At 41.8% G+C, this 27,584-nt stretch overlaps 1 protein-coding gene and 3 pseudogenes across 1 annotated transcript; all 4 read left to right on the top strand.

Annotated features, from left to right (window-relative positions):
* Positions 1-9,444: 9,444 nt before the first annotated feature.
* On the top strand, positions 9,445-11,475 carry LOC116803442 (annotated as a pseudogene).
* A 1,704-nt stretch (positions 11,476-13,179) lies between these two features.
* Positions 13,180-15,199, top strand: LOC6621328 (annotated as a pseudogene).
* A 1,715-nt stretch (positions 15,200-16,914) lies between these two features.
* Positions 16,915-18,936, top strand: LOC6621446 (annotated as a pseudogene).
* A 7,135-nt stretch (positions 18,937-26,071) lies between these two features.
* On the top strand, positions 26,072-26,536 carry LOC116803446 (SRSF protein kinase 3-like). The gene has a single exon (XM_032727161.1). It carries the CDS (start codon positions 26,072-26,074, stop codon positions 26,534-26,536), a length of 465 nt encoding a protein of 154 aa, XP_032583052.1.
* The last annotated feature ends 1,048 nt before the right edge of the window (positions 26,537-27,584 follow it).

Raw genomic sequence — 27,584 nt, 5'->3', positions numbered from 1 at the left:
CATAAATTCCCTCATTTTGTGCAATGGTAATTAAGGATCTTAAGTCTGTAATATCGTGATGGGCTAAAATAGTGAATAATTGGATTGGTAGTTTCCTTATCAGTATCTTAATAGATTCTTTAATAGCCTGAATATAAATAAGAAAATCCGATTGGTTACCTTCCAGGTGTAGTTTCGAAATTAGTAATTGACGTCGTCTTTCCGCTTCTTCGCAGAATGCTCTTAGGCTTCCTCTGTATGGTGTCTCCCTGAAGTTCTCCAGAAGTTTGTAGTTTGGTGTTTGAATTTTAAATTCCGCGATGAGTCTTGCTTTAAGGGTAGGCCAATCTTCGATGTTCGGAAGTCCCAAAGATCGTGTAATCTGTCCGTCCAAGTTCCTTTCGATGGCTCCCAGTAGAATCCTCTGTTGTCGGACATCATTTGTTTGGTAGAGCGAAATTACGTAATCCACTCTGCTGATAAAGGTGTGAAGGGTTTCTGGATCACCCTTGAATGGCATAATGTCTTTAATCTGCCGACGGGCTTCGGCAAGGTTGATGTCGCTCAGCGCAACAATTTGGGGTGCGGCAATAATTGGTTGTGACATTTTTATTGTAAAATTTTTAAATTTTGTGTTTTATTTTTTTGTTTTGTTTCGGATTCAATGTTATTATTATTTTTAAGCTTTCTAGTTTCACTTGTTTTTTTTTTTTTTTGTAAATTTTTGTGTTGTATTATTAAAATTCTATATTGTTTTTATTTTTTATTTTTATATGTTGGTTTTAAAACTTAGTTGCCTTTGGACTTAATGTTTTTGTTTCGTATTTTACTTCCACTTATTATTGGATAACCGAATTGGAATTATAATCCAAGTTGAAGAGTTTTCACGAATTTATTTTGGGAGATGTTTCGAGCACTGGACTATAAAATTTAACTTATTTTCCACTCGAAGGTTCTTTTTTCGGATACTTTTGTATCCTACCGACTGCGCCAGTAAAATTGTTGTTTTATTTTTGAGTCGAACTAATGTCCCGTCAGTTGACTAAGGACAACGCCAAGAAGTAAAAAATAGTTTTTAGGAGAAATAGTTTCACGACTTTATTCTTTGGATCTCAGCTTAAGACTAAAAATCAAATGCAAATTGGATTGAGGAGAAGCCTCAGTATTTGAACAATATTTGTATTTCGGGAGAGCCTCGCTCTTGTGTTCTTAAGATTAGGTAGCGTTGAAAGAGGGCAGTCAAATCTGCTTAGGTCAGGCTTTAGGATGTTTACAAGAACGGCTGCGCTGCCAAAGATAAATGCTGCGCAGCTGGGATACATTATAGAAAATTACTAGAGTGCATTACTGTTTTCTTTGAAATAATAGAAGTGGCTGGTTTGGACCACTCAAATACGTCACTATATATATATATATATATATATATAAATAAATATATATTCACACGTACACATAGTTTAAAAAAAAAAAAAAAAAACATACATACACACATATATATCCACACACATACACATATATAATATTTCACTACATCCGCATTACGATATCTACTTTTATCAATCTCATATAGTAATACATGTCAGCTAAACAAGGAAGAACCATACCTTTAACGAGAAACCTAATTAGGGCAGCAGAAAGAGAAAGAGCAATTAGAAACTTGCAACTTACAGAACAAGAGGAAGAAGAAAACAATTTATCCCTAATAAACCAAACCACTATGACACAAAGAACCAATAGAGACGTGATGGACGAACTACAAATACCCGACGCAATAAAACTATTACCCACTTATGACGGAGACAAAGAATTACTAAACAAATTCATTACAAGTGTAGAACGAGTATTGAAGCTGATCACGAATATAGACAAGACATCATATGAGGAATTACTATTAGAAGTAATTAGAGACAAAGTTATTGGACATGCAGACAAAATATTAATTCGAGAGAGAGTGCCGTTAAACTGGGATGACATTAAACAAGCCTTAACGGATAATTTTGGGGAATCGAGAAGCGAGGAAAATTTAATGGATGATCTCCGCGAGATTCCTTATAAAAAACTAGCTATTAAGAATCTATATCAGGAGATTGCAGGAATAAGAGTCGCAATGTTAGAAGTTTTAGAGAGAGATGAAACTAATATTGAAATAAGAAAAATAAAAGAAAGTTCATATGAAAATACTAACATACAAAAATTCATCGCAGGCTTAAAGAATCCTTTGAGATGGACAGTAAAGGCACAAAACCCTAAGACTCTCAGACAGGCTAACGAAATAGCAAAGGAGTTGAGAGATGACTACATAAGAGACAGAAATAGAGATGAGTACCACAACCCTGGAGGACGGGGACGTGGACGAGGACAATATAATATTAGTAATAGATATAATTCAGAACAACAACAATACAATAACACAACTAATAACGATGAACAACGAAACAATAATTACAAGAGAGGACGGGACAGGTCAAATGACGATAGTAATAGTAACAGAGGACAACACCAAAAGAGAGGAAGGTTTTCAGGTTCTTCGGACAGAGGACGGAATTATCAAGGATCAACTAGATCTGGAAATGGTACTAATTCTGACAGGAGCCAACAATCTGGCAGTAGTGGACAGAACAATATGTTTCACACAGAAGCTAGCAACACTAATCAAACTGAAAATTTTTCAGTAAATGCCTCGGGACCACAGACTATACCGAACAATCAAGATTCGGAAAGGAACTCCTTTATGTCCAGATAAATTCACCATTTGGTAGACAGGTGAGATTCTTGATTGATACGGGATCCACTATATCTATAATTAGCCCCGAATTCGTTCAGAAAGGTACTCAACAATCACTTAGAAACCCAGTACAAATTCGAACAGTTCTGAATACACACGACATTCATAATAAAATTACGTATAAGATTTTTAATGAATTTAAACAAGAGGGAGACTTTACATTTCTTATATTTAAATTTCATCCATTTTTTGACGGAATATTAGGAATGGATTTCCTAACGAAAGTAGGAGCTAAAATCGATATTGAGGAAGAAAAGTTAGAAACGATAAACGCAACGATTAAGTTATTTAAAAAGGAGAAGAAATCACAAACGTCGACGTTAATACAGGGTCAAACAAAAACCTTGATAGAAATACCAGTAATAAATAAAGAAGGAGATATATACATAAACGAAATATATATACAAGACGTATTGTCCATTACGGAAGGAATTTATAGAGCAGAAAACTATCAGGCAAAAGTCGAAATAATTAACGCATCCGAACAAGATTTGACAATCACAATTAATAAACCAATAGTTGCACAGCGGTATGGCAGTGAAAACTTCTGTGAGTTTTTACTTATAAATAAGATAACTGAAAAGGAAGTGAATACAGAAAAAGCAACCAAGTTAAAATTAAGAATAGAACACCTAAATAAAGAAGAAAAATTCGCGGTGATAAAACTATGCAAACAATATAGGAATTTATTTTACCAAAAAGGGGACAAATTAACAGTAACAAAGGGCGCCAACCATACAATAAAACTAACGGACGAAAACCCAATTTATGTAAGACCCTTTAGATATTCGCTGAAAGAAAATCCAGAAATCAAAAGACAGATTACAGACCTATTAGACGAGGATATTATAAAAATTAGTTATTCACCATGGAGTGCACCTGTATGGCTAGTGCCTAAAATGGAAGACGCTTCCGGAGAAAGAAAATGTAGATTAGTTGTAGACTTCAGAAAAATTAATGAGAAAACTATTAAGGATAAGTATCCCTTACCACTTATCAGTGAGGTATTAGATTCTTTAGGCAAAGCTAAATACTTTTTCATTAGACTTAAAGAGCGGGTATCACCAGATAAAAATTAACCCGGGAGATATTCCAAAAACAGCGTTCACAGCGGTAGGGGGGCACTATGAGTTTATAAGAATGCCTTTCGGACTAACCAATGCCCCAGCCACCTTCAAAAGATTCATGAACAAGTTATTAGGCGAAATCATAGGAAAACGTTGCTTAGTATATATGGACGATATAATCGTTTATTCAGCATCGTTGCAGCAACATATGCAGGATTTAAAAGTTGTGTTCAATAAATTAAAATCAGCTAATCTTAAAATACAACAAGATAAATCAGAGTTTTTAAAGAAAGAGTTAGAATTCTTGGGACACATAGTGACACCCGAGGGTACAAAACCTAATCCAAAAAAAATAGAGGCAATACAAAATTTTGTCTTACCGACAACTAGGAGACAAATAAAATCATTTATAGGGCTGTTGAGTTATTATAGGAAATTTATAAAAGACTTAGCAAAAATAATAAAACCTTTGACAGTACAACTAAAAAAAAAAAAAAGCGGTGGAGATAACCCAAGAATTTAGAGAAGCTTTTCAGTACGCAAAAACAGTACTATGCAACGACCCGATTTTACAATATCCAGATTATGACAAACCGTTCTTACTAACGACAGACGCTAGTAACTACGCACTAGGAGCAGTGTTGTCACAAGGAAAAGTAGGAAATGACAAACCAGTAGCATATGCAAGTCGGACGCTAAATAGGGCTGAAGTTAATTATTCCGCTTCAGAAAAAGAAATGCTAGCCATAGTCTGGGCGGTTAAACAATTTCGACAATACTTATACGGGACAAAGTTTACGATTTATACAGATCACCAGCCCTTAATTTATTTAATTAATATAAAAAATAACGCTAAACTAATAAGGTGGAGACTACAGTTAACGGAGTACGAATATGATATCGTTTATAAGAAAGGCAAATTTAATACTAACGCAGATGCATTAAGCAGAATGCAAGTCGAAACATTTGTAAATGAAAGTGAGTCAGTAGTCAACGGGGATGACCCTGGGGATTCAGGAGAAATCGCGAAAATAACGGAAAAACCAATAAACGATTTTAAGATGCAATTAATTTTGAAAATAGGAGAAATTGTAGACAAGATAACTGAAACACCTTTTAAAAACAAAATAAGGATAACATTCGTACAGCCACAATATACGGACGACAATATATTAAAAATACTTAAGGACACCTTAAAATCAGGAAGGCTTTGTGCGATTATGACAAGCAACGATATATTCAACAGAATATTTATGATATATAAGGATAACTTTGAAAAAAAGGGTTGTAAAATTATTCGTGCGACACTGTTCCTCAAAGAGGTGTTAAACCCTGAAGAACAAAATTCCATATTAATAAAAGATCACGAAAATAGTAATCACAGGGGAATAGATGAGACCATATTGCATCTAAGAAGATTGTATTATTTCCCAAGATTAAAAGAAGTTGTAACAAAAATAAATAATAATTGTGACATTTGTCAGACTATGAAATACGACAGAAACCCTTAGAAACTTAAATTTCAAGTACCTCAAATACCAGCATTACCGCTACAGATAGTTCACATAGATTTGTATTTTATTAACAGCGCAATTATGTTAACAATCATAGACAAGTTTTCTAAGTTTGCAGCAGCATACACAATCCAGAAGAGAAATACAATTACTATTATTACGGAATTGAAAAAATTCGTTTTAAATTATGGGTTACCTCAACTAATTATTTGTGATCAGGGGGCAGAATTTAACTCTAAACTATTCAAAGATTTTTGTAAACAATATAAAATGCAACTTCATTTTACTTCATTCCAGCAGTCTAGTAGTAATTCCACAGTAGAAAGACTACATTCCACTCTGACGGAAACGAATAATTTATAAAGTAAAAAAAGACCATAAAATAAACTGTGACCACGAAGAAATACTAACCGAAACCTTAATAACCTACAACAATGCAATACATTCGGCAACAAAATTGACACCATTCGAATTATTTACAGGAAAGACCCATGTATTCAATAGAACAGTAGAGTATTCAGATGAACACGATTATTTACAGAAACTTAACGAATTTAAGACAAAATTATACACCCAAGTTCAAACAGAAATGACAGCAAAGGCCATAGAGAGAAATCAGAAACAGAATGAAACAAGGACAGACCCACTACCACTAACAGCAGAAGATATAGTATTTAGAAAAGAAAATAGAAGAAATAAGATAACACCAAGATTTTCTAAGCATATAGTTAGAACAGACCACGGAATAACTTTTGAAACGAAAAAAGGACAAAAAGTTCATAAAGAAAAAATAAAAAGAAAATTTAAAGATAGACAAACAGTTTAGAACAAAAATAAAATAAATAAAATAAAGATATAAAATACAAACAAAAGAATAATAAATAAAAAAAAAAAAAAACACATCACCCTGTTGCAAGAAGCAAATAGAACACACAACACGATAAGCATTATTAATAATAATAATATTTATTACAAAAAACACACACGAACATATATACATATAAGCACTACAATATTAATGTTAATTATAAGTACACTAGCTACACCGCAAGTCGTTCCGTCAAGCATTCCATCTCGCTGGCCGTCACGACATTCTAGGGGGGGAGGAGTTACCACTTTCAGTGTTCCCCTGCAGACTTCCCGTACTACGCCTATGCCATCAACCGGGACTCTGAGCAGCACCAACACACACAACTTACAGAAGTATGCGAGACAGGGACAGAGCGATCTACTTGCGGAACTATGTAGCAAAACACACACACAGCTGCCTGTGAGCAGCACAATTACCACTATCAAAAAACATTCGCTTTGTTCACTTCAACCAACGAAGACATGTTTAATTAGAACAGTTTAAACATTCCATAACCAATACTACTATGAAACATAGTTACCCTAACCCACGACCGGTAACTCGCGCAGCCTCCAGACACGACCCAGCCCAGACGAGTTTTTTGAAGCAGGGGCAGTCCTGGCAACAACTTTATCTGACCTACGCTCAGCAGCTCATAAAACAGGCTAGCTCCTATTAACAGGTCAACACGCTGAGCTTTATGAAATTCCGGGTCGGCGAGCTGCAGGTTTTCTGGAATCTTCCAGTCCCCAATGTCCACATTAATCCTTGGCTAGCGATCCGTGATATTGGGAGCGATAACTGCTATTATGCTCCTTGAGAAATCCGAAGTGACAGACCGAATCGAAATTCCTACCGAGAATCCATCAGTCGCGAAATTGGAATCCCCGATTCCAGTGACGGAGCCGGACGACCTCGACCTCTTAAGTTGCAGTTGATTTGCAAACCGAGAGGTGATCAAGTGCCGTTGAGAGCCAGAATCTAACAAGGCCCTGCAGGGAACGAACAGTCCCGACCGATTCTGCACTAGAACGGTTGCAGTGGCTAGTAGCACAGGGTCACTACCGAGATCCTGGGCAATTAGAACAGAAGAAGTCGAAAGCGGGGCAGAAGGCTCAGTGTGGGAGCTTGAAGACACCGGAACATGTGGCTGCGAGGAAGGCGGATCATCTAGATGGAGCAGCGTATGATTCCACAGGTGCGGCAGCGGCTCGAGCTGCATTGCCGTAGCTGATGACCTGTCTTTAGGCAATTTAGGCAAAGTGCTAGTCTCTTTGCCTCGCGCAGCCGATCTACTAGCGCTAAGTCTCTAAATTGCGGGCAATAATATATGGCATGCTCTGCACTATGGCAAAGCATGCAACCAAGAGAAATTTGGGTGGTAGCAACTAGTGTCGAACGATCTCTGCCCACCTGAACGCCTGGCGCATAGGTTGCCATGGCGCAATCCACGGCCTCCAAAGTCCTACATCGCTGCTCCAGGAATGCAGCCATCGATTCCCACGACGGAATAAGGTTGGCAAAGACCGGATCCTCCAGGCGCTCCTCCCACTTAGCTTGGCTCGCCGCATCCAGCTTTTGCAGCAGCACTTGCACTATGATGCAGCCAGCGATTTGCTCAGTAGTGCCCAAACCCTTCAACGCACGAATGTGAGCGTTAAACTTGTCCGACAATTCCCGAAGCGATGCCACTGACCCATTCCGTACTACCTTTAAGCCCAGAATCTCGGTGATGTGCGCCTGAAAAACGAGACGCCGGTTATCAAACCTTTTTTGAAGCAACTCTAAAGCCGCTTCGTAATTGCTGTTTGAAATCTCCAATGATCGGATAGTTTCCAGCGCTGAATCCCTCAAACATGACCGCAGATGTTGAAATTTCTCAATGTTGGAGAGGTCCGGATGGCTGTCGATTGTGCTCGTGAACACGGAGTAAAAATCCGCCCAGTTTGCGTAGCCTCCGCCAAACGTTGGCAGCTGCACGGGCGGCAACGGCATCGGCCGCGGCTGCGTTTGAGGACCACTACACTGGTGGGGCACAACACCTTCCGCAAGCGTTGAGTGCGTCGCGAAATGCACATTGCGTTTGGCTATTTCCGCGCGCACACTAGCCTTGAATTCAACGATGAATTCATCAAAAGACTCGCTCATTTCACTGCCAATTTCGTCGAAATCCAATTCCTCCAGTTCTGTATGCAGAACATTGAAGGCACTTTGCAGCTCATCAATCTGCTCCAGCCTCACCGTAAGAGTGGATTCGTCGTATCCGCTTAGCGTCTCATTAGACAGCGACGTTTGTAGCCTCTGCAACCTGCTGAACAGCGCATTGGTTTTGCGCATTAAAAAGGTCACCCTGTTTTTTTCACCTTCAGCGGGCATAGCAACAAATCGCCTTTGATTCGGTTCAGCGGGAAGATGAGCACAAAATAGTTGCCGAAAATGCAAGCGGGGTCAATGCACGCAACGATATATGTAGCAATGTATGTATATATGCAATGCTAGCTCGCCTAAACACAGCCACTATCACCGAAATCTCCACTCACTTTTCCAACCGATTGCGATTTAATGTATTTATATTTATTTATAAACGGGATAAGTGCATTAATTAATGCATGCAAATTAACACGATCACGTCGGGGTTTAGCTATTAAGCTTTTTCAATAGCTGTTGCGAATAATAAAAAACCGAAGAAAGTTTGTTTTTATGACGACAGTTTTTATTTAGCGAATTGTTTAAGGCAGCTAAGGCCTAAGCTAAGTCTTTTCCGAAACACGACGAAATGGAAATTGGCGGGCAGGCAGCCGAAATGCAGCGCCCAAGCTTAACGTAGGTAGCTAACAACAACAAACAAGGGATGAGAGCCGTACAGATAAATGCGTGCGAGAGCAGCGGTTTGCACTATGGGCATCGCAACTGCTACCACTGACTAATTTGGATTAAATATTAACAAGTATGAGATTATTCTACTGCACAGTTTTGGCGGCTGCATGACCCAACATAACGTATAAGTAACGTATATATTGGTATGCCTATGCTGTAGATTCCAATTAATAAAATTTACAAACAAAAAAACTTATATTTGATAGGAGCTGCTAGTGTTTACAAAATATAAAACAGGCCTTGTAATAAACGTGAAGTTCATATACATTGTCAGTAGAATATTTGGAGCTTCCAAATGCCAATCTACTGATTCTGGCACCATACCATACCTTTCAGCCCTTTGTGTTGTAATATAGAAGTAGCCCCGTGAAAACGCACTCAACTGCATTCGCTGTCGTATTTTAATTGAATTTAAGCGGAGAGCAGCTCTCGCGTTCGTCTAGTCGCGCTTGGTCAGTCGTGAGGTGACAGTGTTGCAACTAAAATGGATTATGAGCCATCCGAAAAGATCATTGGTAATTTAATTTCCCTAAGTGGTACTGCGCTACTCTTCCCAAACCGTTGAACTTTGTTCCTTTTCGAGAAGATCAGCAGATTAATGCAAATTTTTTTCGGCAGGTCGCTACCATGTCATCCGTAAATTGAGCTGGGGCGACTACTCTACTGTTTGGCTGTGCTGGGACTTGCAGGCAATGAGATATGTGGCAATTAAAATTTTCAAGTCGGCACCGGACTTGGCCAAGACGATAAGGGACGAAATAAAGATACTCAAGACGGTGCGCGAGACCGATCCATCGAATCCACGCCGTCGCAAAACCGTCCAGATGTTGGACGACTTCAAGATCACCGGCCTTAATGGCACCCATATTTGTATTGTGTTCGAGATGCTGGGTGACAATCTCCTGAAACTCATACGGAAGTCCCCATTACGCGGTATTCTACTGGCCAACGTCAAAGCTATTACCCGCCAGGTGCTGGAGGGTCTTGACTATCTTCACACGTGCTGCCAGATCATCCACACGGACATAAAGCCCGAGAATGTCTTCCTGTGCGTGGACGAGCCTCATGTGCGCTCACGCTCCGTGGAGAATACATCTTCGGCTACGAATGGACCGCATTCGAATCTAACCCTGCCAACACTTCCTCCGACGCCGCAAGCAAAACACAAGGCTAAACAGGATCCGGCGTTAGAGGAATGCAATGTCAACGTAAAGATCGCCGATCTGAGCAAATCTTGTTGGGTTAATCATCACTTGACTGAGGACATTCAAACGCGCCAATATCGGTCACTAGAAGTTATTATCGGTGCGGGCTATAACACCTCTGCGGATATCTGGAGCACTGCATGCATGGTATTCGAACTGGCCACCGGTGACTATCTTTTTGAGCCACACTCCGGCGAATCGTACACCCGCGACGAGGACCAATTGGCCCACATCATCGAGCTGCTGGGTCCAATACCGCGGTACATTTTGTTAAACGGCACCTATGCGGCGAAGTCGTTTACCCGTTCCTGCGAGCTACGAAATATCTCGGGCCTTAAGCCCTGGGCCCTAATGGACGTTCTTCTGGAGAAGTACGAGTGGTCGCAAAAGGATGCGGCGTCATTCGCTTCGTTCCTTAAGCCCATGCTCGAGCTCGATCCGAACAAGCGTGCCACCGCTGCGGAGTGTCTGCAGCACCCGTGGCTTAGATAAGATACGATGCAACCTGGTTGTTGGCTGCGCGCCACCCAGCCAGCAACAGCAGATGGAGGGGGAGCTCTAGCAGGAACCGGAACAGGAAAAGGAACAAGAGCAATATCACTAAAAGGTGGATCACCGGCAGTAACAGCAGACGGAGGAGTTGGCAGGGGCTAAATAGAATCTTCGGCATCGGTGGCTACTTTGGCTTCCATCTCATCAATTGCTTCCATATCGGCTGCAGCAATGGCGGCACTGAAGGACCGACCTTATTTGGTTGCACCCTTCGTAACCACAGCCTCAGCACCACCCACTCCACATCCCCACGCATCCATTTCGACAAACACGGCCAGCACAGTGCCAGCTACACCTACACGTCGTCGCATCGCTCCCAAAAACGATTTGGACTTGGTTGAGGACTTGGGTGTGGCACTTGTGTGTGACGGCGTCGACGGCTGGCGAACCCTGGCAACATACGCAACAACAACTTTTACTTCAGCAACCACCAAAGCATCAGCAGCCAGCAAGCATTACAGCAGTCTCAGTTAACTCAATTAAATTGAAATTATAATATTGTATTACCGCCTACACGAACACGTCCCCACGAATCCTGTACATAGGCTCGACAGTTCTCGATACCATTATTCATTTTTATTTAAAGCGACGCATAAGAGTGCGATGGTAGAGCATGAGCAAGTGCCGCATACAAACCATATATGTGTTAGTGTACATTTACCCGAGATGCCACCCGAGGCAAATCTACATTTATAAGCGTAGTAGTTAAGTGAAATGGAGCCGATCCATCGATGGGTGTCTCACACGCGCCATCGTCGATTCGATGGAATAGGGCAGTAGGGCAGCGCGTCTGAATTTTTATAAGCATATGTATATGTACATGGATGCAGAAACTTGAGCTGAACATAACAATAATGAGAACGTAGTTAATTAGTTTATCCTCGGCTTAGTAATCGACATGAACAATTTGAAATGGCATTAGTTAAACTTTTAAAAACGTAACCTGAAATAGAAAAGCGAATGCTTTTCTATAAAGTAACAACCACAAGTGAAAGTATCCTTAATTAAAGCATCCGCCTCAAAAAATCGTATTGTTCAACATTAAATAGTATTGCAGCGTTATCAAACAGATAAATGTTCAAGACACAGACACACCAAATTTAGCACTTTATCAAGACTAGAGCCACACCAAATTTATGAAATTTTTCTGCCCTATCATGTATATATAATTAAATGTTTGCAATACTCATATGTGAAAAAAAAATAAAATTTTATTTCACTGAATGATTACAATTTTTATTTTTGTTGAAGAACACCGACCGATTACAATTAGGTCTCAAACTGAACTCATCTAATTATTCTGATTTGATTGACGTTCAAGCCTCGGTATCGAGCTTTTCTGATATGGACTTTGGACTTAAGGGATCTGATCAAGTGAAGAGAAAGAGCTTAGAATTTGCTGACTTTAATTGTCGTTGGATTTCTTTTGGATTCAAGTGCATTCGCTCTTGGATACAAGTGCTCTTAGATTCTTATACAAGTTTTGTATATTGAAATCTAATACTTTTGTTTTAGGAACTGCAAGTCCGAGCTTTGAACGTGGGAACATGACGATGGGGTAAGGGCTTAGGCAAGGAATCTTAGGGGACGGATGTTTAATCTACCAGTGGGTGACTTATTTGGAGTTGGGAATTTTCCACTCAACCCGGTCTTGAGGATCGGGCCTAAAACACTGCCTTGGGGTACGCCTGCTGAGATTGTAAGCGTAGACGATTTGTCGCCATCGACAACCACACTGAACTGTCTGTTCGATAGAAAGCTTTTGATAAGAAGAAATAGCTGTGGCGTCAAAATGGTGTTAAGCTTACTTAGAAGACCATCATGCCACACACATTTATATCACCAACCAACAAGTTGGCGTTTGTTGCACGATAATGCGCCGTCTCATCGATCGACGCTTGTGACCGATTATTTGACCAAAAATCACATTTTAACGATCAACCACTCCCCGTATTCACCTGATATGGCACCGTGCGACTTCTACCTTTTCGGAAAAATGCATTTGCCGATGAAAGGAAAGCGTTATGCAGACGTGGAGGCCATTCAAAAGGCTTGCACTTGCATACTGGCGGCCATACCGGGCAACGAGCTAAAACACTCGTTCGACAAACTTTTGGGCCGTGCAAAAAGCTGTATTGAAGCAGGAGGAGACTATTTTGAATAAAATTAATTGATTTTGCCGATAAAACCATTTGTTCTGTTTTTTTTTTAAAAGTCCTGTTTACTTTGGAACGCACCTTGTACATTGTCAGTAGAATATTTGGAGCTTCCAAATGCCAATCTACTGATTCTGGCACCATACCATACCTTTCAGCCCTTTGTGTTGTAATATAGAAGTAGCCCCGTGAAAACGCACTCAACTGCATTCGCTGTCGTATTTTAATTGAATTTAAGCGGAGAGCAGCTCTCGCGTTCGTCTAGTCGCGCTTGGTCAGTCGTGAGGTGACAGTGTTGCAACTAAAATGGATTATGAGCCATCCGAAAAGATCATTGGTAATTTAATTTCCCTAAGTGGTACTGCGCTACTCTTCCCAAACCGTTGAACTTTGTTCCTTTTCGAGAAGATCAGCAGATTAATGCAAATTTTTTTCGGCAGGTCGCTACCATGTCATCCGTAAATTGAGCTGGGGCGACTACTCTACTGTTTGGCTGTGCTGGGACTTGCAGGCAATGAGATATGTGGCAATTAAAATTTTCAAGTCGGCACCGGACTTGGCCAAGACGATAAGGGACGAAATAAAGATACTCAAGACGGTGCGCGAGACCGATCCATCGAATCCACGCCGTCGCAAAACCGTCCAGATGCTGGACGACTTCAAGATCACCGGCCTTAATGGCACCCATATTTGTATTGTGTTCGAGATGCTGGGTGACAATCTCCTGAAACTCATACGGAAGTCCCCATTACGCGGTATTCTACTGGCCAACGTCAAAGCTATTACCCGCCAGGTGCTGGAGGGTCTTGACTATCTTCACACGTGCTGCCAGATCATCCACACGGACATAAAGCCCGAGAATGTCTTCCTGTGCGTGGACGAGCCTCATGTGCGCTCACGCTCCGTGGAGAATACATCTTCGGCTACGAATGGACCGCATTCGAATCTAACCCTGCCAACACTTCCTCCGACGCCGCAAGCAAAGCACAAGGCTAAACAGGATCCGGCGTTAGAGGAATGCAATGTCAACGTAAAGATCGCCGATCTGAGCAAATCTTGTTGGGTTAATCATCACTTGACTGAGGACATTCAAACGCGCCAATATCGGTCACTAGAAGTTATTATCGGTGCGGGCTATAACACCTCTGCGGATATCTGGAGCACTGCATGCATGGAATTCGAACTGGCCACCGGTGACTATCTTTTTGAGCCACACTCCGGCGAATCGTACACCCGCGACGAGGACCAATTGGCACACATCATCGAGCTGCTGGGTCCAATACCGCGGTACATTTTGTTAAACGGCACCTATGCGGCGAAGTCGTTTACCCGTTCCTGCGAGCTACGAAATATCTCGGGCCTTAAGCCCTGGGGCCTAATGGACGTTCTTCTGGAGAAGTACGAGTGGTCGCAAAAGGATGCGGCGTCATTCGCTTCGTTCCTTAAGCCCATGCTCGAGCTCGATCCGAACAAGCGTGCCACCGCTGCGGAGTGTCTGCAGCACCCGTGGCTTAGATAAGATACGATGCAACCTGGTTGTTGGCTGCGCGCCACCCAGCCAGCAACAGCAGATGGAGGGGGAGCTCTAGCAGGAACCGGAACAGGAAAAGGAACAAGAGCAATATCACTAAAAGGTGGATCACCGGCAGTAACAGCAGACGGAGGAGTTGGCAGGGGCTAAATAGAATCTTCGGCATCGGTGGCTACTTTGGCTTCCATCTCATCAATTGCTTCCATATCGGCTGCAGCAATGGCGGCACTGAAGGACCGACCTTATTTGGTTGCACCCTTCGTAACCACAGCCTCAGCACCACCCACTCCACATCCCCACGCATCCATTTCGACAAACACGGCCAGCACAGTGCCAGCTACACCTACACGTCGTCGCATCGCTCCCAAAAACGATTTGGACTTGGTTGAGGACTTGGGTGTGGCACTTGTGTGTGACGGCGTCGACGGCTGGCGAACCCTGGCAACATACGCAACAACAACTTTTACTTCAGCAACCACCAAAGCATCAGCAGCCAGCAAGCATTACAGCAGTCTCAGTTAACTCAATTAAATTGAAATTATAATATTGTATTACCGCCTACACGAACACGTCCCCACGAATCCTGTACATAGGCTCGACAGTTCTCGATACCATTATTCATTTTTATTTAAAGCGACGCATAAGAGTGCGATGGTAGAGCATGAGCAAGTGCCGCATACAAACCATATATGTGTTAGTGTACATTTACCCGAGATGCCACCCGAGGCAAATCTACATTTATAAGCGTAGTAGTTAAGTGAAATGGAGCCGATCCATCGATGGGTGTCTCACACGCGCCATCGTCGATTCGATGGAATAGGGCAGTAGGGCAGCGCGTCTGAATTTTTATAAGCATATGTATATGTACATGGATGCAGAAACTTGAGCTGAACATAACAATAATGAGAACGTAGTTAATTAGTTTATCCTCGGCTTAGTAATCGACATGAACAATTTGAAATGGCATTAGTTAAACTTTTAAAAACGTAACCTGAAATAGAAAAGCGAATGCTTTTCTATAAAGTAACAACCACAAGTGAAAGTATCCTTAATTAAAGCATCCGCCTCAAAAAATCGTATTGTTCAACATTAAATAGTATTGCAGCGTTATCAAACAGATAAATGTTCAAGACACAGACACACCAAATTTAGCACTTTATCAAGACTAGAGCCACACCAAATTTATGAAATTTTTCTGCCCTATCATGTATATATAATTAAATGTTTGCAATACTCATATGTGAAAAAAAATAAAATTTTATTTCACTGAATGATTACAATTTTTATTTTTGTTGAAGAACACCGACCGATTACAATTAGGTCTCAAACTGAACTCATCTAATTATTCTGATTTGATTGACGTTCAAGCCTCGGTATCGAGCTTTTCTGATATGGACTTTGGACTTAAGGGATCTGATCAAGTGAAGAGAAAGAGCTTAGAATTTGCTGACTTTAATTGTCGTTGGATTTCTTTTGGATTCAAGTGCATTCGCTCTTGGATACAAGTGCTCTTAGATTCTTATACAAGTTTTGTATATTGAAATCTAATACTTTTGTTTTAGGAACTGCAAGTCCGAGCTTTGAACGTGGGAACATGACGATGGGGTAAGGGCTTAGGCAAGGAATCTTAGGGGACGGATGTTTAATCTACCAGTGGGTGACTTATTTGGAGTTGGGAATTTTCCACTCAACCCGGTCTTGAGGATCGGGCCTAAAACACTGCCTTGGGGTACGCCTGCTGAGATTGTAAGCGTAGACGATTTGTCGCCATCGACAACCACACTGAACTGTCTGTTCGATAGAAAGCTTTTGATAAGAAGAAATAGCTGTGGCGTCAAAATGGTGTTAAGCTTACTTAGAAGACCATCATGCCACACTCATTTATATCACCAACCAACAAGTTGGCGTTTGTTGCACGATAATGCGCCGTCTCATCGATCGACGCTTGTGACCGATTATTTGACCAAAAATCACATTTTAACGATCAACCACTCCCCGTATTCACCTGATATGGCACCGTGCGACTTCTACCTTTTCGGAAAAATGCATTTGCCGATGAAAGGAAAGCGTTATGCAGACGTGGAGGCCATTCAAAAGGCTTGCACTTGCATACTGGCGGCCATACCGGGCAACGAGCTAAAACACTCGTTCGACAAACTTTTGGACCGTGCAAAAAGCTGTATTGAAGCAGGAGGAGACTATTTTGAATAAAATTAATTGATTTTGCCGATAAAACCATTTGTTCTGTTTTTTTTTTTAAAAGTCCTGTTTACTTTGGAACGCACCTTGTACATTGTCAGTAGAATATTTGGAGCTTCTAAATGCCAATCTACTGATTCTGGCACCATACCATACCTTTCAGCCCTTTGTGTTGTAATATAGAAGTAGCCCCGTGAAAACGCACTCAACTGCATTCGCTGTCGTATTTTAATTGAATTTAAGCGGAGAGCAGCTCTCGCGTTCGTCTAGTCGCGCTTGGTCAGTCGTGAGGTGACAGTGTTGCAACTAAAATGGATTATGAGCCATCCGAAAAGATCATTGGTAATTTAATTTCCCTAAGTGGTACTGCGCTACTCTTCCCAAACCGTTGAACTTTGTTCCTTTTCGAGAAGATCAGCAGATTAATGCAAATTTTTTTCGGCAGGTCGCTACCATGTCATCCGTAAATTGAGCTGGGGCGACTACTCTACTGTTTGGCTGTGCTGGGACTTGCAGGCAATGAGATATGTGGCAATTAAAATTTTCAAGTCGGCACCGGACTTGGCCAAGACGATAAGGGACGAAATAAAGATACTCAAGACGGTGCGCGAGACCGATCCATCGAATCCACGCCGTCGCAAAACCGTCCAGATGCTGGACGACTTCAAGATCACCGGCCTTAATGGCACCCATATTTGTATTGTGTTCGAGATGCTGGGTGACAATCTCCTGAAACTCATACGGAAGTCCCCATTACGCGGTATTCTACTGGCCAACGTCAAAGCTATTACCCGCCAGGTGCTGGAGGGTCTTGACTATCTTCACACGTGCTGCCAGATCATCCACACGGACATAAAGCCCGAGAATGTCTTCCTGTGCGTGGACGAGCCTCATGTGCGCTCACGCTCCGTGGAGAATACATCTTCGGCTACGAATGGACCGCATTCGAATCTAACCCTGCCAACACTTCCTCCGACGCCGCAAGCAAAGCACAAGGCTAAACAGGATCCGGCGTTAGAGGAATGCAATGTCAACGTAAAGATCGCCGATCTGAGCAAATCTTGTTGGGTTAATCATCACTTGACTGAGGACATTCAAACGCGCCAATATCGGTCACTAGAAGTTATTATCGGTGCGGGCTATAACACCTCTGCGGATATCTGGAGCACTGCATGCATGGAATTCGAACTGGCCACCGGTGACTATCTTTTTGAGCCACACTCCGGCGAATCGTACACCCGCGACGAGGACCAATTGGCACACATCATCGAGCTGCTGGGTCCAATACCGCGGTACATTTTGTTAAACGGCACCTATGCGGCGAAGTGGTTTACCCGTTCCTGCGAGCTACGAAATATCTCGGGCCTTAAGCCCTGGGGCCTAATGGACGTTCTTCTGGAGAAGTACGAGTGGTCGCAAAAGGATGCGGCGTCATTCGCTTCGTTCCTTAAGCCCATGCTCGAGCTCGATCCGAACAAGCGTGCCACCGCTGCGGAGTGTCTGCAGCACCCGTGGCTTAGATAAGATACGATGCAACCTGGTTGTTGGCTGCGCGCCACCCAGCCAGCAACAGCAGATGGAGGGGGAGCTCTAGCAGGAACCGGAACAGGAAAAGGAACAAGAGCAATATCACTAAAAGGTGGATCACCGGCAGTAACAGCAGACGGAGGAGTTGGCAGGGGCTAAATAGAATCTTCGGCATCGGTGGCTACTTTGGCTTCCATCTCATCAATTGCTTCCATATCGGCTGCAGCAATGGCGGCACTGAAGGACCGACCTTATTTGGTTGCACCCTTCGTAACCACAGCCTCAGCACCACCCACTCCACATCCCCACGCATCCATTTCGACAAACACGGCCAGCACAGTGCCAGCTACACCTACACGTCGTCGCATCGCTCCCAAAAACGATTTGGACTTGGTTGAGGACTTGGGTGTGGCACTTGTGTGTGACGGCGTCGACGGCTGGCGAACCCTGGCAACATACGCAACAACAACTTTTACTTCAGCAACCACCAAAGCATCAGCAGCCAGCAAGCATTACAGCAGTCTCAGTTAACTCAATTAAATTGAAATTATAATATTGTATTACCGCCTACACGAACACGTCCCCACGAATCCTGTACATAGGCTCGACAGTTCTCGATACCATTATTCATTTTTATTTAAAGCGACGCATAAGAGTGCGATGGTAGAGCATGAGCAAGTGCCGCATACAAACCATATATGTGTTAGTGTACATTTACCCGAGATGCCACCCGAGGCAAATCTACATTTATAAGCGTAGTAGTTAAGTGAAATGGAGCCGATCCATCGATGGGTGTCTCACACGCGCCATCGTCGATTCGATGGAATAGGGCAGTAGGGCAGCGCGTCTGAATTTTTATAAGCATATGTATATGTACATGGATGCAGAAACTTGAGCTGAACATAACAATAATGAGAACGTAGTTAATTAGTTTATCCTCGGCTTAGTAATCGACATGAACAATTTGAAATGGCATTAGTTAAACTTTTAAAAACGTAACCTGAAATAGAAAAGCGAATGCTTTTCTATAAAGTAACAACCACAAGTGAAAGTATCCTTAATTAAAGCATCCGCCTCAAAAAATCGTATTGTTCAACATTAAATAGTATTGCAGCGTTATCAAACAGATAAATGTTCAAGACACAGACACACCAAATTTAGCACTTTATCAAGACTAGAGCCACACCAAATTTATGAAATTTTTCTGCCCTATCATGTATATATATGTAAGATTGTTTATTATTATTAATTTAATTATTAGTTTAATTCTAAATGCGGTAATTATATAAAGTATTCTTAGTTTGTGACCGAACGACTGCTGCTGAGAACTCGACTGACTGCTACGCTGACTTCCACCCAACTCCACTGCTGCCTTGCGATCGTTCCTTCGATGACTGATTGTCGATAACTTCCATTTCCGACAATCATGTTGCTGCTCAACAGCGCTGCCAACCGGGTTGTTGCCAGCCTTCAGCCTTACTCCATGTTACATTCGGCCCTCCTGATCATCATCATCCGACCCGGATGACAATAGGTCTGCATTTTCGGCTATGTACTTCCACAACTTCATGTTGTCACAGCTGGTGGATGTGACATTGGGTCCTTCGACGTTTGCTGCTTTTTTAACGTCATATCTGCCATTGTCTTTGACTCCTGTGACTTCGTATGGACCTAAATACCCGCTTGCCATCTTGCGGCCAGCTACAAATTGGGTCCTTTTAATTGCAACCAGATCACCTGCTTTGTATTTGTATTCAGCTCGGCGCTTTTTGTCGTAATTGCGCTTGTAGTCCTTCTGCGCCTGCTCGATGTTGCGTTTTACCAGCTGTCTCATCTCATAGCGGTCCTCGTTGAATTGACAGACCACTTCTTCTTGGAGCAGTTCCAGTAACCGATCCTCAACTCGGGTGTACATCTTGGTGCCAAACATGACCTCAAATGGTGACAGCTTCAGTGATGAATGCACGTGACAGTTGATCGCCTTTTGTACCTCAGGCACATATTTGTACCACTTCGACGGTTCGTCTGAAGACAGCTTTGATATTATTGCCAAAATTAAACGATTTACTCGTTCTATCTGGCCGTTGCCTCTGGCCACTCCAGTAGTTGTGCAGACGTGTTCCACGTTATGGCTGCTCATAAATTGTTCGAACGCACCACTCGTAAAGGCCGTTCCTTTGTCGCTAACAATTCGCTTAGGGAAACCAAAAATGTTTGACCAGTCGGTCAGCCTCTTGACCACTTCTTCCTGTCCGGTTGATTTGGTTGGGAATAACCAGACAAACTTTGAAAACGCATCGACTGTTGCCAGAATGTATTTATACTGTTTGGCCGATGAATCCATTGGCCCCAAATGATCGATGTGTAGTGTGTGCAACGGTGCGTCTCCTTTATCTATGCAATTTAGATATCCCTCCTGCTTTCCCAACTTTTTGCTGTGGATGATACATTTTATACAGTTAGAAATTAGCTTTTTTACCTTGTATTCCAAATGAGGAATAAAAAATTGCTGCTGTATGCTATGCATCGTCTTTTGCAACGACGAATGGCCCACTTCATGTGCGCTTTGAATCACCTCCCTCTCCATTAGTGCAGGGACAACCAGTAGTTCATTGCCATTGACCATACTATACAACAGGCCACCTTTTAGCTTGTAGGGTTGGAATAGACGATCTTTTAGAATTTCCAGGATTGCTCTAATTGAATCATCGTTCTGCTGCGACTTTTTAATACGTGCTGTCAACTCGGATGTTATCATCATGCATGCTTGGGGATGGCGGCTTAAAAAATCAACGTGTCTCATTCTTTCTCCTGCACGATGTTCGGGTTGAAAATTAAAATCCTGCATATAGAGAATCCATGGGCCAACTTCTCTTGGGACGTCTGCTTTTTTTGTTGTCTGTTTAAATGCGACACAGTCCGTGACGAGCTTGAAAGGGACTCCCAATAAATAGTGTCTGAACTTTTTCAGAGCTAAGTATGCGGCTTTTACTTCAAGGTAATAACTATGACGATTTGATTCGGCTTTTGTAGTTTTTCTGCTCCAAAAGCAGACTGGGTGAAAACTGCCTTCGAACTTCTGCAATAAAACGGCTCCTAACCCGTCCTTAGAGGCATCTGTATGAAGTTCGGTTTCTGCTTCTCGTGAGTAGATCCTCAATACTGGTTCGTTTACCAGAATCTCTTTCAGCTTATTCACCGACTGCTGCTCTACTGGTCCAATGTTGAAAATGGCATCTTTTTTTAATAGGTCCGTCAGTGGTCTCGCAATTTGGGCGTATCCAGGTATGAATTTTCTGAAGAATCCTGTGAGACCCAGAAATCCTTGAACGGCTTTTACATTCTGAGGTGTTCCAAAGGAATTCACTGCTGATGTTTTCTCTTTTCCAGGGCATATTTGTCCACCTTCGATAATATGTCCCAGGAAATGAATTCGCCTCTGCATAAAGTTGCACTTCTTCCATTTTATTTTTAGACCAAATTCTGCAGCTCTCTTAAGTACCATTTCCGTCTTTTCCATGCATTCTTCTGGGGTAGCGGCATATACAATTATGTCATCCATATATAGCTGCATTATATTGGAATTAATTAGTTCTTGAAAAATAAATTGAACGAACCGTATAAACGCTGCTGGGGAATTCTTAAAACCAAAGGGCGCTTTGTTAAACTCGAATAAGCCTTCTCGGGTAACAAATGCTGTGTACGGCTTGCTGGCTTCTTCTACGGCCACATGAAAAAATCCGTTCTGTAAGTCCATGGTTGTAAACCATTTGGCACTCTGCAGTTTTTCAAGCACCTCCTCCATTATGGGTACCGGAAAACAATCCATCAGAACCATGGTGTTCAATTTTCTATAGTCCACGCAAACGCGTAGGGTACCATCCTTTTTCTTGACAACGACTATGCGACTGGCAACATTTGATGTAGATTTACGGACGATTGACTGCTCGACCCATTCCTCTACCTGCTTCTTTACAGCTATAGCTTCTTCTTCAGATAGTCGGGTGTGTCCATGGCGAAAGGGTTTAATCACGCCATCAGGAATAATTTTGAGTTCGACTGGACATTGCTTTATCTGCTTGGGTGGTGTTTCGTATGTTCTCTCTATCATGCGTTCAACGTCTTCTCGGTATTGTGGTGCAACTGTAAAAGAAGATTCTTCACAAATATTAAACATTTGGGAATACTCAACCGCTTGTTTTTTATCTGCTTCCAGGTCAAGAAAAGTATAGCCTTCTGCACTACAGATAAGACGAAACTTGCTGATAAAATCGTGTCCCACTATTCCATCGCAACTGAATTTAGAATCGTGGACGACTAAAACGTTGTGGCTTGCTTCCACCTGGTCGGTCTTGATTAATGCTCTGAAGCATCCAATCGGCTGTGTTGAGGCATTTCCCAAACCTCGCAATACTGTTGCAGTGCGGTTTAAATCAACATCTTTCATCTTCTTGAATATAGCTTCTTTAATTATGGTCACATCTGATCCTGTGTCCACCAGACAGTTGATGATAATCCCATTTATGATTACTGGCTTTGTTCGTGCACTATCAACGTGAATGCGCATGCTGTTTACTTTTTCCGGACACTTGCTTGAGATATGGCCCTCTTGATTACAGCTGAAACATTTGGTAGGAAGTGTACAATCCTTTCGTTTGTGTTCCCTCGAACCACAGTTGAAGCAGTGATCTGCTTTTACACCTTGTGTAATTTGCTTTGGTTTTGGTTGAATATTCGGCTTGTCAACAATATTCAGACTCTCGTAGATTTCGAATTCTTGCTTTAATTCCTTAAGAGTTTTACAACGGAGCATAGCACCCTTATACTCCTTTTTAATGTCGAGGCCGTTTACGATATGAGTTATCAAAGCAACTGTTTCAACTTCACCTAAGGCTGCTATTTTCTTCATTTGTAACAAATAGTCGTGTAGAGTCTCCTCCCTCTTCTTCTTCCTGTCTTGCAACTTTTTGTGAATAACGGCGCTATTATAGCTGCCTGAAAATTCTTCAATTAGTAACTCTTTGAGTTCAGTGTATCCACTGACACATTCAGATTCTAAGAAAAGTTCTGCTGATCCAATCATCTTACTTCTGGCTTGAACATATTTTTGTTTCTCCGAAAGTTCATATGCCTCGGCATTTTTCTCAAAAATTTCAAACCATTTTTTAATAGGAATTGATTTGCCATCACAGTCACTTACAACTTTTTCAAATTTTTCTGCAGCGATAATTACTTGCCCCTCTTGTTTAGATTTTGCCAACATGCTCTGGGTTAGAGTATTCATCATTTGTTCAAATTTCTCTTCGACTTTAGCACTAGCGTCTTTATTCTGCTTCTTTGCCTCTGCTTCTCCTACAGGCGCCAACTTTTGATCTTCTTCGTTCATTTTTTCTTTTCTGCTTTCGTCCTCGCTTTCGTTCTCTAGAATTGCTTGTATTTGGTCGGTGTTAAGTTTTTTATTTGTAGGTGGTGTACGTGTGAACATTCCGCGACAAGGCACTAACACCAGCAAACAACGACAATGTTCTAACGGCGCGACGGTAGTCGATTTTGCAGACGGCGCCACCGGTTAAAAGACAAATTTTGATTTTCGTTAGAAACGAATTTCACCACCTTTGCAATTTAATTGTTTTAAATTCCACAACAGCAAAACGACTTGAGTCTGTATGAGTTCAACCGATTTTTTCAACTTTCAATGCAGTAGACGTAGCCATAACTTTACAACTTTAAAGACTAAATCCACGCACACGACAATTTCAACTTTATCAGTTCTCTCTAGCAGCTTTCCCGACTTTTACCGACTTGTGTTCAAACAAAATCTGTACAACTGATTTTTCCAACTTTAAATGCAATAGATATAGCCACAACTTTACAACTTTTAAAGACTATACCCACGCACACAACAATGTCTTTTTTCTTTAAACAACTGCACCTTCATATAACCGATTTAGGACTGGACGAGCCCCCATGTAAGATTGTTTATTATTATTAATTTAATTATTAGTTTAATTCTAAATGCGGTAATTATATAAAGTATTCTTAGTTTGTGACCGAACGACTGCTGCTGAGAACTCGACTGACTGCTACGCTGACTTCCACCCAACTCCACTGCTGCCTTGCGATCGTTCCTTCGATGACTGATTGTCGATAACTTCCATTTCCGACAATCATGTTGCTGCTCAACAGCGCTGCCAACCGGGTTGTTGCCAGCCTTCAGCCTTACTCCATGTTACATATAATTAAATGTTTGCAATACTCATATGTGAAAAAAAAAATAAAATTTTATTTCACTGAATGATTACAATTTTTATTTTTGTTGAAGAACACCGACCGATTACAATTAGGTCTCAAACTGAACTCATCTAATTATTCTGATTTGATTGACGTTCAAGCCTCGGTATCGAGCTTTTCTGATATGGACTTTGGACTTAAGGGATCTGATCAAGTGAAGAGAAAGAGCTTAGAATTTGCTGACTTTAATTGTCGTTGGATTTCTTTTGGATTCAAGTGCATTCGCTCTTGGATACAAGTGCTCTTAGATTCTTATACAAGTTTTGTATATTGAAATCTAATACTTTTGTTTTAGGAACTGCAAGTCCGAGCTTTGAACGTGGGAACATGACGATGGGGTAAGGGCTTAGGCAAGGAATCTTAGGGGACGGATGTTTAATCTACCAGTGGGTGACTTATTTGGAGTTGGGAATTTTCCACTCAACCCGGTCTTGAGGATCGGGCCTAAAACACTGCCTTGGGGTACGCCTGCTGAGATTGTAAGCGTAGACGATTTGTCGCCATCGACAACCACACTGAACTGTCTGTTCGATAGAAAGCTTTTGATAAGAAGAAATAGCTGTGGCGTCAAAATGGTGTTAAGCTTACTTAGAAGACCATCATGCCACACTCATTTATATCACCAACAATGTTACACGTTTTGAACCAATAAATCACTTACAAACAAGAGAAATTATAAAATTCCATTCCACTATAACTTTTTTCAAATTATATGCATTACAACATTTGTCATCATGATAATTAGTTTGACTCTGTATTTAGCATATATGCTTAAAAATATACCTTAGAAAATTATTGTCAAATATTGTAAACAAAAAGAAGAACATCCGCACCTAGAAACGAATGTACCTAATGGATTCCAGATAAGAATAAGAATAAGATAAGATGCAACCAGGGGCCTACAGGAATATGTGACGGCCTTCGAGAAGTGGGCAACGGAATGGAATATCGGCATTAATTGCAAGCACATTTGCTTGCGTCACATTCACAAAAAGGCCTTTGAACTGCTCTGGAATTTCCATGCTCGGCTCCACCTTCTACAAATACCTCGAGGTGATTTTGGACAGAGACTAACGTTTCAAAGGCATACGACTATGATCAAGAAAGCAGTACTTTCAAAGGCTGAAAAAATGTCGTGGCTTTTATCACCGAGAAACAAACTTTCATTGGCAAATAAAGTTCGCCTGTATAAATCCATCCTGACCCCAATTTGGAAGTATGCGTGGCAAGTATACGGAATTACGGCCGGAACTAATCTGAATAAAATAAGAGTTGCTCAACGTAAAGTAGTTAGATCACTATGTAACTCCCCCAGGTACATGTGAACCAGAGATATAGAAAGAGATCTTAATATTCCAAAGATAGGCGATGTATTGAGGACCCATGCGGAGGTCTCTTCCCAAACCGTTGAACTTTGTTCCTTTTCGAGAAGATCAGCAGATTAATGCAATTTTTTTTCGCCAGATCGCTACCATGTCATCCGTAAATTGAGCTGGGGCGACTACTCTACTGTTTGGCTGTGCTGGGACTTGCAGGCAATGAGATATGTGGGAATTAAAATTTTCAAGTCGGCACCGGACTTGGCCAAGACGATAAGGAACGAAATAAAGATACTCAAGACGGTGCGCGAGACCGATCCATCGAATCCACGCCGTCGCAAAACCGTCCAGATGCTGGACGACTTCAAGATCACCGGCCTTAATGGCACCCATATTTGTATTGTGTTCGAGATGCTGGGTGACAATCTCCTGAAACTCATACGGAAGTCCCCATTACGCGGTATTCCACTGGCCAACGTCAAAGCTATTACCCGCCAGGTGCTGAAGGGTCTTGACTATCTTCACACGTGCTGCCAGACCATCCACACGGACATAAAGCCCGAGAATGTCTTCCTGTGCGTGGACGAGCCTCATGTGCGCTCAAGCTCCGTGGAGAATACATCTTCGGCTACGAATGGACCGCATTCGAATCTAACCCTGCCAACACTTCCTCCTCTACACTAAATGAGTTTGGCATGATGGTCTTATAAGTAAGCTTAACACCATTTTGACGCCACAGCTATTTCTTCTTATCAAAAGCTTTCTATCGAACAGACAGTTCAGTGTGGTTGTCGATGGCGACAAATCGTCTACGCGTACAATCTCAGCAGGCGTACCCCATGGCAGTGTTTTAGGCCCGACTCTTTATTCGCTGTATACTTCTGATATGCCGGATTCCTGGTGCTGTACAGAAGTTGAAGACGAAAACGTTCTTATTGCAACCTACGCGGATGACACCGCGGTAATGGTCAGGAGTACAAGCATAAGTGATGCAACCAGGGGCCTACAGGAATATGTGACGGCCTTCGAGAAGTGGGCAACGGAATGGAATATCGGCATTAATTGCAAACACATTTGCTTGCGTCACATTCACAAAAAGGCCTTTGAACTGCCCTGGAATTTCCATGCTCAGCTTCACCTTCTACAATACCACGAGGTGATTTTGGACAGAGACTAACGTTTCAAAGGCATACGACTATGATCAAGAAAGCAGTACTTTCAAAGGCTGCAAAAATGTCGTGGCTTTTATCACCGAGAAACAAACTTTCATTGGCAAATAAAGTTCGCCTGTATAAATCCATCCTGACACCAATTTGGAATAATGCGTGGCAAGTATACGGAATTACGGCCGGAACTAATCTGAATAAAATAAGAGTTGCTCAACGTAAAGTAGTTAGATCACTATGTAACTCCCCCAGGTACATGTGAACCAGAGATATAGAAAGAGATCTTAATATTCCAAAGATAGGCGATGTATTGAGGACCCATGCGGAAAGTTATATGCGGCGACTAGGTTCCCACCCCAACACCCTGGCGAGAAGGCTTATCCACCCCCCGAGAAAAAGAAGGCTCTCCCATCGAGAAATAAAAAAAAAAAACAATTAAATATTGTTAAAGTAGTTTAAATTGTAAAGTAACGTATAAGTAATGTATATATTGGTATGCCTATGCTGTAGATTCCAATTAATAAAATTTACAAAAAAAAAACTTATATTTGATAGAAGCTGCTAGT

This window comes from Drosophila sechellia, unplaced genomic scaffold (assembly GCF_004382195.2).
Source record: "Drosophila sechellia strain sech25 unplaced genomic scaffold, ASM438219v1 Y_28, whole genome shotgun sequence".
NCBI classification, from domain to species: Eukaryota; Metazoa; Arthropoda; class Insecta; order Diptera; family Drosophilidae; genus Drosophila; species Drosophila sechellia.
The sequence above is the reverse complement of the archived record's forward strand: the minus strand, read 5'-3'. Positions and strand labels throughout refer to the sequence as shown.

Bases quoted from the DNA above. Each gene is read 5' to 3' on its own strand.
- LOC116803446 (XM_032727161.1), top strand. From the start codon at position 26,072: ATGAGATATGTGGGAATTAAAATTTTCAAGTCGGCACCGGACTTGGCC.